The sequence below is a fragment of the Punica granatum genome, chromosome 7, assembly GCF_007655135.1.
Source record: "Punica granatum isolate Tunisia-2019 chromosome 7, ASM765513v2, whole genome shotgun sequence".
NCBI lineage: Eukaryota > Viridiplantae > Streptophyta > Magnoliopsida > Myrtales > Lythraceae > Punica > Punica granatum.
The window spans coordinates 15,846,656-15,860,706 of NC_045133.1; the positions used below are offsets into that span (position 1 = coordinate 15,846,656).

Consider the following 14,051-nt stretch of genomic DNA (forward strand, 5'->3'; position numbering starts at 1 on the left):
GGAGTCCTGGACGCGGAGTCCGAAAAGCAGTAAAGATGGACGCGGAGTCCGGAAAGCAGTAAAGATGGATGCGGAGTCCGAAAAGCAGTAAAGATGGACACGGAGTCTGAAAAGCTATAAAGATGGACGCGGAGTCCTGGACGCAGAGTCCGAAAAGCAGTAAAGATGGACGCGGAGTCCGAAAAGCAGTAAAAATGGACACGGAGTCCTGGACACAGAGTCCGAAAAGCAGTAAAAATGGACACGGAGTCCGAAAAGCAGTAAAGATGGACACGGAGTCCGAAAAGCAATAAAGATGGACACAGAGTCCTGGACGCGGAGTCCGAAAGCAGTAAAGATGGACACGGAGTCCTGGACGCGGAGTTTGAAAAGCAGTAAAGATGGACGCGGAGTCCGAAAGCAGTAAAGATGGACACGGAGTCCTGGACGCGGAGTCCGAAAAGCAGTAAAGATGGACGCGGAGTCCGAAAAGCAGTAAAGATGGACACGGAGTCTTGGACGCGGAGTCCGAAAAGCAGTAAAGATGGACGCGGAGTCCGAAAAGCAGTAAAAATGGACACGGAGTCCTGGACGCGGAGTCCGAAAGCAGTAAAGATGGACACGGAGTCCTAGACGCGGAGTCCGAAAAGCAGTAAAGATAAACGCGGAGTCCGAAAAACAGTAAAGATGGACACGGAGTCCTGGACGCGGAGTCCGAAAAGCAGTAAAGATGGACACGGAGTCCTGGACGCGGAGTCCGAAAAGCAGTAAAGATGGACGCGGAGTCCGAAAAGCAGTAAAAATGGACACGGAGTCCTGGACGCGGAGTCCGAAAAGCAGTAAAGATGGACACGGAGTCCTGGACACGGAGTCCGAAAAGCAGTAAAGATGGACACGGAGTCCGAAAAGCAGTAAAAATGGACACGGAGTCCTGGACGTGGAGTCCGAAAAAGCAGTAAAGATGGACACGGAGTCCTGGACACGGGGTCCGAAAAGCAGTAAAGATGGACACGGAGTCTTGGACGCGGAGTCCGGAAGGCAATAAAGATGGACACGGAGTCCTGGACGCGGAGTCCGAAAAGCAGTAAAGATGGACACGGAGTCCTGGACGCGGAGTCCGAAAAGCGGTAAAGATGGAATGTAGAAGCAATGACTAATGTTGGGGGACGACGCAGGGCGCCGGAGGGCGAAGGCCATGATCCGTTGGATTCGAGCTCATATTGTGCTTATGACGGTGCCGTGGCAAGCGTTGTTCGTCGCTTGTCGCAGGATTGGGCGTTGTGTGTCTCCTTGAGGGTCATCCGCTCGGATTGGGATTTCGCCTTGTCGCATAAGGCAGACATGAGTCCGTCAGGAAGAGACACCTTTCAGGATCCGAATGCTCACACCTGCACACAAGGAATAGCGGCTAACGGTCGTTGTCAGTCACGCAATACCGCTGGAATTACGATGTGCAAAGGAAATCTATGTAGCGATGCTTCGGGGATTTGGACATAGTGGCCATTTGAGGGGCGGCCGTGTCCCCGAATGTGACATGTACTTGACTAAAAGAAAGGCTTTTTTACAAGGAGGGGCATGGCCCGCAGAGTTTTGAGTAAAGGTAAAGGGAGGGATCTTTAGGATCCTCCAAATTAAGGATACGACGATTCGACCCCATTTCGAGGCATGTCTCGAGCCTGGAGAGTCGAAGAGAGTTTGCTTGCGTCGAGGACTGCCGACCCACTACTAGCTGTAGCTTCACGCGAAGTGCCGCTGTTCTTTCGTGGTCAAGCCGACAATTGCCCCTAATTTTTGCCTAGGCCGTAGGATGAGTAACGACCTAGCGGGGTATTTTATTTGACTTTTCTCACATGAGTGCTCACCTTTTGCTACGATCGCCCATGTCCGGGTCTGATCGCACCTCTCGGTTCCTCTAACTTTTGCCTAGACCGCCCTTTGCGGGTTTTCGGCCTAGCGAGAAATTGATTTGCGCTCTCCTTTTGCCACGACTCCCCTTTGCGGGATTTTAAGTCGTGCCCCTCGTTCCCTAACTTTTGCCTAGGCCGCCTCAAGGAGGTTTTCGACCTAGCGGGAAAATTATTATTTTTCTCTCTGAAGTATCCTTAGATGAGAAGAATTGAATGGACAGACACGTGCGTGATAAATAGAAAATGTGGTGAGGTGAAATGGCACAGAGCCCAAAGGAAGACAGAGGAAGATAAGGGCCTGGACGGTAGCCTGAAACCTCCGAGAACACAAAGAAACCGCCGGATGACAAAGAGGCCATTAAGGGTAGTACTTCTTAAGGGCATCGGCATTGACCGGGAGTGTGTTTTCGGTCCCGTCCATATCGCTTAGGATAATTGCCCCTCCGGAGAAGACTTCCCTGACGACGAAAGGTCCATCATACTTGTATGCAAACTTGCCCCGAGAGTCAGGTGTGATGTGCAAGACCTTTCGTAGGACGAGATCACCGGGGCGGAATTCGCGGTGGCAAACCCTTGCATTGAACGCTCGAGCCATTCTTTGTTGGTAGCATTGACCGTGGCAGAGCGCTGTTAGCCGTTTCTCGTCAATGAGATTGAGCTGTTCGTAGCGCTGCTTCGCCCATTCTGCTTCTTCGAGCTTGGACTCGGCGAGGACCCTCATGGAGGGAATCTCCACTTCGATTGGGAGGATTGCTTCCATGCCGTAGACTAGGGAGTACGGAGTTGCCCCGGTTGAAGTGCGGATGGACGTTCGATATGCCAAGAGCGCAAAAGGGAGCATCTCGTGCCAATCCTTATAGGTCACCGTCATTTTCTCGATGATCCTCTTGATGTTTTTGTTCGCAGCCTCCACCGCACCGTTCATTTGGGGACGGTATGGTGTGGAATTGCGGTGGTGTATTTTGAATCGCTCACAAAGCTCATCGATGATCCTGTTGTTCAGGTTCTTAGCATTGTCGGTGATGATTGTTTCGGGGACTCCATATCGGGCGATGATGTCGCGCTTAAGGAAACGTGCCACGGCATTTGCGGTGACCGAAGCGAGCGTTATGGCCTCGATCCACTTTGTGAAGTAGTCAATTGCCACCAAAATGAACATGTGTCCATTGGATGCTTTGGGATTGATAGGGCCGATCACGTCAATGCCCCACATTGAAAAGGGCCACGGGGCCGCCATCGGGCGTAGCTCATTGGGGGGTGCTTTGATCTGATCGGTATAGACCTGGCACAAGTGGCAGTGTCTGACGTGTTTGGCGCAATCGGCCTCCATGGTGGACCAAAAGTAACCTAGGCGCATGAGTTTCTTGGTGAGCATGAGACCGCTCATATGGGGTCCACAACTCCCTTCATGTATCTCTCCCATGAGGCGTTGTGCCTCGTTTTCGTCAACACACCGGAGTAGCGTGGCGTCGAAGGAACGGCGGTAGAGAGTCTCTCCGCTCAGGAAGTAATGCGCTGTGAGTCGCCTAAGTGTTTTCCGGTCCCGACGGTTGGCAAATGTCAGGTATTGGCCAGTTTGCAAAAAATCTTTGATGTCTTCGTACCATGGCTGTTCATCGGTCGCCTCGATTGTGTCGCAGTAAGCCGGGCCTTTGGCAATCTCGATCTCAAGTGGCTCGATGAGGTTTTCTTTTGTGATGCTCACCATTGATGCCAGTGTCGCAAGTGCATCTGCAAACTGATTCTTGATACGTGGCGTGTAGGTGAACGAGATTTTCTCGAAGTTCTCCGCTAACTCCTCGAGATACTCGTGGTATGGTACTAACTTTGCGTCTTTCGTCTTCCATTGCCCTAACGTTTGGAAGATTGTGAGCATTGAATCTCCGAACACTTCTAGCTCCTTCACCTTGAAATCAATCGCTGCTTGCAAGCCAAGGATGCATGTCTCGTATTCGGCCACATTATTGGTGCAGAGAAAATTAACTTTTGCTGCAATCGGGTAATAACGTCCGTCCGGGGATATCAGCACTGCGCCGATACCAGAACCGGTGGAATTCACCGCGCCGTCGAAATACATCTTCCACGCGGTCCCATCCTCCTCCTCATCTACTCGGAGGATCCCTTCATCTGGAAAGTCGGAGTTGATCGGCGTGTCATCCTCGATGGGAAATTCCGCCAAATGGTCTGCAATTGCTTGCCCCTTGACTGATGTGCGGGGCACATACTCGATGTCGTACTCCGTCAGTTGACAGTGCCACTTTGCAATGTTCCTCATGGAGGATGGTCTACCAAGTAGATATTTCAGGGGATCCGCTTTCGACAGCAAGCGGATAGTGTGATAGAGGGTGTACTGTCGAAGTCTCTGCATGACCCACATCAGTGCGCAGCACATCTTCTCAATCTCCGGGTAATTGGATTCTCCTTCAGTAAACTTCTTGCTCAGATAGTAGATGGCATGTTCTGCGCGTGTGGACTCATCTTCTTGTCCCAGCATGCACCCCAATGATTGCCGGCGCACCGTCAGGTAAAGAATGAGAGGTCGACCTGGCGTGGGCGGGACCAACACCGGCGACTGAACTAAGTATGTCTTAATATCGTCAAAGGCCTTCTGACAATCGTCGTCCCATTCAATTGCTGCATTTTTACGAAGCAGCCGGAAGAGGGGTTGACACTTATCTGATAAGTTCGCGATGAAACGCGCGATGTAGTTCAGTCGTCCTAAGAAGCTCCGTACCTCGCGCACTGTTGATGGCGGAGGTAACTCCCTAATCGCTTTCACCTTGTCAGGATCGACCTCGATGCCTCGTTCGCTGACCACAAATCCTAGCAGTTTTCCGGATTTCGCGCCGAATGTGCACTTGGCCGGGTTGAGCCTAAGCTTGTACTTCTTGAGACGTTCGAAGAGACGCCTCAGATTGACGAGGTGATCCTCTCCCTCCTTGGACTTTGCGATCATGTCGTCGACGTAGACCTCGATCTCCTTATGCATCATGTCGTGGAAGAGCGTAACCATTGCCCGTTGGTAGGTTGCCCCGGCATTTTTGAGCCCGAAGGGCATGACCTTGTAGCAAAACGTGCCCCACATCGTGATGAAAGTCGTTTTGATCTTGTCGTCTTCAGCCATCCGGATTTGGTTATACCCCGAAAAGCCATCCATGAAGGAGAACTGATTGTGGCGCGCGGTGTTGTCGACCAAGACGTCGATGTGAGGCAGAGGGAAGTTGTCTTTAGGACTAGCCTTGTTGAGGTCCCGATAGTCGACGCAAACCCTGACCCTTCCGTCCTTTTTCTCCACGGGCACGATGTTTGCCACCCATTCAGAGTAATTGCAGACTTCTAGGAATCCCGCATTTATCTGCTTGACGACCTCCTCCTTGATGCGGAGGAGAAGGCCGGCTCGCTGCCGCCGTAGGTGTTGCCGTTTGGGCGGGAAGTTCTCTGTATCGAGTGGGAGAGAGTGCTTGACTATCGACGGATCTAAGCCCGGCATGTCGGCGTAGGACCAGGCAAAGACCTCTTGGTACTCCTTCAAGAAATCGATCATCCGAGCTCGTTGTGTTGGATCGAGGCCCGTCCCGATCTTTAGCGTGCGAGGTTCCTCTTCAGTGCCTATGTTGATTTCTTCTGTTGGCTCAACTGAGGTGAGTTGACGGTTCTCGAGGCGGTGCAAACTCTCCTCTATCTCAGGCACTCGACCGTCCTCGTCGAGCCCTTCCCCGAAGTATATGGGTTGGGGCTCTTCGAGGAGTTCTTCGGATGGGTTCGAATCGACGCGTCGAAGATTTGGATTCGAGTGGAGCCTGGAAATTTAAACGAGTCGTCTTAGAAATATTTAAAGTGCTGCGAATGAGTAAGAGAGAAGGAAACGAAGGAGACACGAGAATTCAAAAATGCATGTAGGGATTTCATTGAAGGTGGGAACATTGATGCCATAACAAAAACCCTCTTCCGTCGTGTGGCTTATGACTTTGCCGACACGCGGGAAACATCGTCTACAAAGATAGCCTTACACATCGGCGATTACAGCCGAGTAGCGCGGGACTGAGTCCAGTTGTTGAGCTCCTCATTCTCCTGCGCGAGGCGGATGTAGACCCCTGAAGGAGTCTCCTCGGTGACGGCGTATATGCCTGGCAGATCGACAAGCGCGTCGTCTAAATCCGAGGAGGGGCCGTCAAGAGTACCTCCGACGATGTGCTGTGATCCTGAAAAGAAGTGGGAGAGTGGCGGAACTGGGGTGCCCCTGTTGATCTTCCCGTAGTACGCTGCGAGACGGTGGGGGCGCTTGCCTCTACGGGCTTCAATAATCTCGTGGCAGAAGGGCGAAAACCGAGTCCCCTCCTGTTCTTGTACTCTTCGATCTCGATTGGGCGGTTGATCCCTTGCCCACGTGCTCCGAGTCCGGAACCCGGAATGTAATTATGGCGCAGCAAGATCTTCCCCACCATGCGGTCGGCGCGGGACGGACCGGCCTTTCCGTAGTCTCGGATGACGGAGATGGTGTCGAACGAATGGAAGGGGAGGTTCTGATCGTCCCCAATACTGATATAGGGGACAGCCGTCTCCTTATAAATCGCATAGTCCTCCTCACCTTTGACCGTGATGAGTCGCTCTTCCACGATGAACTTAAGCTTTTGGTGCAAGGTGGAGGGGACTGCGCCCGCAAAATGGATCCATGGCCTCCCGAGCAGCAAGCTGAAGGCATTGGGGATGTCGAGCACCTGAAAAGTGACATTGAATGAACATGGACCTACCTCGATCAGAAGGTCGATCTCTCCGTTCACCTCTCTCCGCGAGCCATCGAAGGCTCGAACCGCTGTCTTGCTTGGACGAATACGATTCAGATCCACATTCATCTGCTTCAGGGTGGAAACAGGGCATACATTGAGAGCCGAACCATTGTCGATCATGACCCGGCCTACCACGAAGTTATTGCACTTACAGACGATGTGCAACGCCCGCGAGTGTGCGTACCCTTCGGAGGGAAGCTCGTCATCCGAGAATGAAATATTGTTGGAGAATATCGAACCAACGGTTTCTTCAATGAGATCTGGAGCCGTCTCCTTGGGGACCTGTGCCGCCGTCAGGACCTTCAGGAGCGCTTCACGATGTGGCTCCGAACTTAAGAGAAGGGCGAGTAGTGAAATGTGGGCCGGAGACTTGCCCATTTGTTCAACAACCTTATACTCGCTTGCCTTGATGATCTTCATAAAAGCCTCGGCTTCCTCTTCGGTCACCTTCTTTTGTGGGATCGGCGTAGCTTCCGGGGCGATTCCTAATGTTGCAGCAGGCGCCTTTCCTTTGTTCGCGACCTCCGGGTTTTCATACACTCGTCCCGAGCGCGTCACGCCCATGACGCTGAATTGACGCTCGAGGTTCCCGACACTCCCTTCGTAGGTCCACGGAACCTTGCTATCTTGATATGGCTCTCGTGCGGGGACATCTATCACGAATGGGGCGGGCGTGGCATCAAACCCCGCGTACCCTATACCGGTTTCCGAAGGCACATATTCGATTACGAACGGGGCGGATGGCTCCTGCCCGGTCTCGTACTCCCCTATGGCGCAAACACTGATCATGTTAATGCTAGGTCCCGAGCTTGACCCGTGATCGGGAAGAGGATTAACTTGCACGTTCGGAGGTTTGACGGCGTTGAACGTGAGTTGTTTGCCATCAATCATAGCTTGGATCTTCTCCCGCAGCTTCCAACAATCGTCGGTGGTGTGACCGGGTGCGCCTTGATGGTACTCGCAGTGTCGACTCTGATCCTGAATGGTGGGGTCGAAATCGGGGTTAGGCGCTACTAATTTAATCCTATTGCCTGCGAGGAGTTGCCGGTATATGTGGGAGAGCGGGGCCGGAAGGGGTGTGAATTGTCTGCGCCGCGGCGCAGTGCTTTGTTGGTCCTGCGGGGCCGGAGCCCGTTGCACCGGCTGAGGAGTTCTCGAAGCCGAAGGCCTGCTTTGTTGGATCGGAGGGGGAATAGGGACGTAATTGTGCGGGGCCGGCAACGGAAAGGAGGCCGGCGGGGCGGAATAATATACTTGTTGCGCTGGGAGTTGCTGCTGATAATGCACCGGAGGTGGGGCATACGCCTGAGTGGTCGGTGGTGCGGGCGTGTAATTGATGGAATACTGTTGGGGGGCTTGGCGCCCTGAGTTAACAGCATTGACGGACGCGTCTTTTCCTCTCCTGTTTCCCGCGGAGGGTGTCCCAGTAGCAACCTTCTTCGAGGACTCTCCCTCTTTCTTCTCGGCCGGTCCTTCTATCTTGCCGAGCTTAACGCCGATATCAAGCTTCTTCCCGGCGTCGATAAGGTTGGAGAACGAAGACGTGTGAGCCAACAGGTGCAAGTAGTAGGCCCCTTTGAGGGTAGAGTGGAATAATTGGATCTGCTGCGCCTCACTGATCGGGGGGACATGTTTCGCCGCCTAGCCCTCCACTTTACTGCGTAGGCCTCGAAGCCCTGATCCTCGGCCATCTCCATTGTACTGAGCTCCAACAGGGTCGGGGGCGTTTCTGCACAGTACTTGTACTGGTCGATGAATTTGCCCGAAAGGTCCGTCCATGTAGGGATATCCGCGGCTTTCAGTGACATGTACCAATCAAGAGCCGCTCCCGCCAAACTGTCCTGGAACGTGTGGATGACGAACTCTTCGTAGTCCCAGTACTGCAGCATCTTTCCTCTGTAGTGACGGAGATGGTGACGGGGGTCGGTAGTGCCATGGTACCTTTGGAATTCAGGCACCTTAATCTTCGGGGGTAGCCGCATACCCGGAAAAAGACTCCAATCGCAATCGCCGGCATCGAGGCGAGGACCACCTGATTGTAAGGCTTTGATGTTCTCTTCCATCTTCTTCAATCTCTGCTCCTGCTCAGTCCCCATTTCCGGGAGAAAGTTTGTCGGTGGAGCTATGGGGACAGCCTGGGTTGGCATGCCCGGTTCAGGGATGGGAATGTTTAGGGGAGGTAGAGTTGGGTAAGAAAAGCTGATGTGGGGTTGTGGAGCTTGGAATGGGACAGGCTCGGCTGTGTGAGCAGGAGCGTGGGGGCTCTGTGCCGGGAAGACCATCGGCGGAGGAGCCGCGTAAACCGGTGCCGGAACTGGTATGGACATCGTCGGCGGTACTAGAGTAGTCGGGTTCGACGGTGGAAGAGGAATGGCTGCCGGGAGAGTCACCGATGGCGGAGGGACGTTAGCTGGGAGGCCTGCCGGTGCGTGTATCGCAGGCGCTTCAATACCTTCCGGAGCATGGGTTGGCGAGACCCAAGGGTTTGGGTCGACTGTTGGCCCGTACCCCGGAGGCGGAGTAGAGTTCGAGGAGGTGTGGTTTGGATCTCTGAGTAGGGCCATGAGCTCGGCCATGTCGGCAGCCATCTGATTGACCGTGCCCCTTAATGTGGAGATATCGCCTTCCAGTGGGACGATGCGGGCCGCACCCTCTGTAGAGGTGGACGGTGCTTGGGCTTCCGATGTTGGGACTGGTGGCGGGATTTCTCCCGAGTGTACCGGGGGTGCGCCTGCAGGAGTTAGTGGTGGCAGTGCTTGAGTCATGGACGGTTGATAATAAACCGGCGTCGGTGGAGTGTTCTCCTCGGAGCTAGCAAGCTGATTGTTCTGTGCCATCTTCGATTGCAGACGAGTGAGATAACGGTGTGGCGCCAGTTATGGTTACCTGTATTAACAAGTGTGTAAATATCTACGCAAACGAGTTACGTTCTAAAAATAAAAACGTGTGACATAATAAATAAGGGGATGACGTGCATGAGATGCATGGATTTGAAAACTAATGTTGCCACTCGCATTGATTCGAAAGGTTTCTAAGATACAATGCAATTAAAAACAAGCCCTAAATTGTTCTTCCACCGCGTTCAGGGTACGAGTGACTGTTGCCGTGGAGAGCACCGATTCAGGTGAGGGCCTGGTGGAGGCGTCTATCCTAAGGGGTGCGTGGACCTCCACGGGCTCTCTTCCTGAACCTCTCCAAGGCGACATTCGCTCGTGCCAGCTCCTGTTCGCTCCTCTGCAGCTCGGCGCGGGCCTGGGCGAGCTCTCTCTGTAATTGTCGTTGATCCACAAGCTGCTCGTCTTTCTCTGCGACTTCCCGACGAAGGTGATCTCTCTCGGCCCTGAGGTTAGCAAGCTCTGCTTGAATGGCCACGTTCGGGGTGAAAGACGCTCCCGTTGGTCCGTTATCTTCAGCTCGTGGAGAGTCGGCGAGATCCTCGTGTGCTGTAGGACCCCATATTCCTCGGTAGCCTGGAAATCCTGTTCTTCAAGGGTTGGATGCTCGGGGAAATACGGACGCTCGATGACCACGGTTCGCCACGCGTCCAAAACCCGTTCGATGTCTCTTTGGCGATCCACGGATGTCTGATCCTCCCGCCAAGTGTGTTCGAATTTAGCCCGTGCCGTGTCCTCGGGGACTGTCTGCAGGCTGCCAAACTGCCTCATCACTCGTGCCGGAAAATATGTGGTGGACCCCGCATGACTCACGAGTGGTACTCCGTTAAAATCAGGGCACCTAAGGGCTGCGGGTCCGGGTGGCATCCACGCGGCTCGCCACTTAAAGCCCCTAGGTGGTATTTCGCGAAAAATCTTGATCCACTCGGAAACCTTGCGTTCTTCCACACGTATCAGAGATAATAACTGCGAAATGATCGACCCCGAGCGACTGAAAAACAGGACTGGCCTCACGAGACCGAAGGGGTTTGCATGACTTTGAAGCCACATTTGTAAGAGGATTGGGGACCCTCTCAACCTACGATCAGCTGTTCGTGTGATGCGGTCGAGGGACCGGATAGTCTCGGCCACTAGGCCTACCTCATACTCGCGGCCTCCGACCACTTGGAGGACGACGCTAGCTAAAGTTGCGTCTATACGATCAGCTGCGCGAGGGAATAAAAGAGTCCCAAAAATCAAAAGTAAAACTGCATGACACAAATTCTTTTGGAAAAGATCCCCTCGGACCACGCGTGATTGTGAATCGATAAAACGGAGTAGTTTCGCAGTTATTATCTCTGTACCGCCGGAATATGCGAGTTCGGCCTGCAGCGAAGACCTTTGCACCCCGAGTAGGCGCGAAACTAGAACTGGTCGAGTAGTCTGGAAATTAGGCTCCATAATTCCGTGAGTGACTGTGGTCTGGCCGATGAGGGTCCTATACTCCTCAATAGTAGGCGCGAGCTCGGTGCCCTGGATGTTGAAGACGGCGTGTGCTGGATCCCAAAACGTTACAAACAGCTCCGAGAAAATTCCAGTCTACCCGACGAGCGGACAACAGAGGTACATCTCCGACGAAGGTGGTGATGTAGTCCTGATCAATCGGCGCAGGCTTATCCATATGCGGTTGATTTCGTCCAGTGGTGGTGTGATCCTGTCGAGGCGCGGAAAGGAGGCCGGGCGCGACATCCCTTACCAAGATGAAAGGAAAATCGACTTAGGACTCATCAATGCGAGTGACACCCTAATTTTGAAAATTATATGATGTATGCATGCGGAAATGTAAATGCCCACGGCTTAATTGAATTACAAGGTGTATGTACATGTCTCTCGAAATTGGAAAAGACTCAAATGGCGCGCAGGCCGACTCAATGGACTGTCGTTGAAGCCGAGTTGGAGGATGGCATGAAGCTCCTGCAGAATGCATGGTTATAGTGCTACAGGGACCGTGCTACGTAAGGATGGGGGCTCTCGACTCAAGGGTGTTAATTCCTTGAAACCGAGCGGGATTCTTTTCAAGGCCCCTAAACGGCAGTCGAACTGCGCGCCGTACCCCTACTTCGAACCCCTATCTAACCTATGCTCCTATTACCGGTCGTGGGACGCGACCCATAGGTACCTAGAAGCTAGTATGATATGCAATGCATGTGCGGAAATAAAAGTGCGTTAAGTAGATAAGCGGGAAATGCGGAAAAGCGGTAAAACAAGCAAACAAAGCAAGCGGGAACGAGCCCGAACCCTCTAAGCGTCCCCAGTGGAGTCGCCAAGCTGTGCGCACCCGAATTTCATCTCGTCGGGGCACGCGTGCGCGCGCCTATGCAACGCGGCTTGGGAGTGTCCACCTTCCTGGGGATGCGCGACGGACGCACGTGAGAAGGAGTCGCCACTTGCCATTTTACGACCCGAAAGGTCGAGGGCCGGCAAGTTACCCGGGTCTAGGGTACGGGGTAGGTACACCTAATTGCTAAGGCATATGGTCTGCGAAACTCGAGGTTCCGAATTCGGGGGTTCTGTTACATGCGAGCCTATATCTCGCATGCCCTATCGGTACTCTAGCTTGTCTAAGCTTGCCATTTTAATTTAATTACCGCTCAATTAAGTTCCGCTCATCTTACGCGTTTTGACACCGTAAATTCGAAGGAACACTCCGACCGTCCACTCTCCGACCGGGATTCTTACATGAATAAATGTACAACATAAATCCTTACATTGTCTCTCAAATAAAATAAATAAAATACAAATTACACAACTGAATCCCGGTCGAATCGCGTTCGGTATTATTCCACTCGTGCTCACCGTGTGGTTTGAAAAGACCAAATTGAAATTAATATGCGCGCTCAGTGTTAGGGGAATTGGACCCCGTGATCTACGGTGGGGCGTTGGATCCCCTATGGGTCGCATCCTAAGGGATCGAGCTCGATCCGCATAACAAAACAAGTGCAAGAATGTAACAAAACGGGAATAAATAAGCAAACAACGGGATTTTGTTATTGCCGAATTTACGTGAATTAACCGATTATTAACCGGGGTATCTTGGCATACAAATCCTACCCTAAAACAAACAAAGTAGGTACAAGGTGTGAATCGATCAAGGATCGCCTCGGGAAGGTATTTCGCATTTGGCATTATTTTATGAGGACCTGACGTACGTGACGTCTGTTGTCAAGCCTTGTGTTTGTGGGTTATTTTTAGGGTTGTTCTATGTTGTGACACTACGGTTGTTACAGGTTATTACCAAACATTGATTCCGCCTGTACATCCTAAAACCTAGTGCCTATCCCACTATTGCCCATTTGTCTTAGCCGAGTATACAATTAATTCGGTATTTGTATTTTGAGCTAATCCACCCGAACTAACTACCCGAGACTATGCTAGAGTAATAAAAAACTCATCGGTCGGATAGAGCGGGCTGTGCAGATGAAGCTGCGCCTAGACAGGTAGCCCATCCCTACCCTAATACCGTAGTGTTTCTATTATTCTAACCCTAGGGGTGTCGCTAAGTTGCAAATAGACGATTTTGCCCTTGAGGTGAAAATATTTTCAGAAAAGAGAGATCATGCGGCGCGGGCCGCTCGGCCTGTGACCGGCGCTAACCGATCCCCTGGACCCTCCAAGGTTGTCAAGAACCCCAGAAAACCAAAAGATCGGTTAATCTATCCGGAAGTGATCTAAGAAGAACTTCCACATCCCGACCTGAGTTTCCTGAAATCAGGTGAGGCCTCGAGTCAAGACGCGCAAGTCCTTCCTGGACATCCATGTCACATCGAACTACGTGTCTCGAGTTTTATAAAATTTGCAAGTTTTGAGAAGGGCACCAACGCACGTTTGCAACCTATCGACGCGTGTTACCGGTTTATTACCAATTCGTACAAAATTATTAGGGCCAAGTGAATTAATTAATCGTGTAAACGTTCAATTACCCCGTTAGTGGAATTATTGATTAAATTAATTAATGTTTTGCCAGATGCTCTAAATATTCGAGTTTCGGACCGTCGAGTCGATCATTGATGGACCGTCCGATGCGAATTCTAATTCCCGATCGCCTTAGGATTTAAAAGTTAATTTTAGGTCGAGTTTGCATGATTAACCCAATTCATGTGAGGTTTCGATTTAAACGATAAAGCATTTTAAGCACCGATCAAGAGCATATCACCACATCAAGCACGGCGAACGTACAAATTTACATAACCGGTGCCGCCATGATCATGATAAACACATACAAACATACACGCAAACACGATATCAACGAAATCGATAAAACGGCACCGATTCATGGAAAGCGAAAAATCATGCAAAGCACACACGTTGTCATGCCGTATACATATAATTACAAGAATGAAATATTTAAACATGGCACACACGCTGTCGGTCGGTGATCCAAGTAGGAAAGGGCTGGATGTCTTTGGAAAATGTTCAGGACTGATTTGAAAATTCCGAAAAGTTAA

At 51.9% G+C, this 14,051-nt stretch overlaps 1 protein-coding gene across 1 annotated transcript; it reads right to left on the minus strand.

Moving 5' to 3' along the window:
- Nucleotides 1-2,244: 2,244 nt before the first annotated feature.
- Nucleotides 2,245-9,510, minus strand: LOC116214426. Its single transcript, XM_031549832.1, has 4 exons — nt 8,376-9,510; nt 6,830-8,247; nt 6,427-6,739; nt 2,245-5,522 (listed from the first exon to the last, which is right to left on the minus strand). Exons 1-4 carry the CDS (start codon nt 9,508-9,510, stop codon nt 2,245-2,247), a joined length of 6,144 nt encoding a protein of 2,047 aa, XP_031405692.1.
- Between the last annotated feature and the right edge of the window lie 4,541 nt (nt 9,511-14,051).

Bases quoted from the DNA above. Each gene is read 5' to 3' on its own strand.
- LOC116214426 (XM_031549832.1), bottom strand. From the start codon at position 9,510: ATGGCACAGAACAATCAGCTTGCTAGCTCCGAGGAGAACACTCCACCG. The intron at 6,740-6,829 runs GTCTGTAAGTGC...ACCCTGAAGCAG, and splicing joins ACTCGCGGGCGTTGCACATC to ATGAATGTGGATCTGAATCG. The intron at 5,523-6,426 runs GTATTGGGGACG...AACTCACCTCAG, and splicing joins GACGGCTGTCCCCTATATCA to TTGAGCCAACAGAAGAAATC.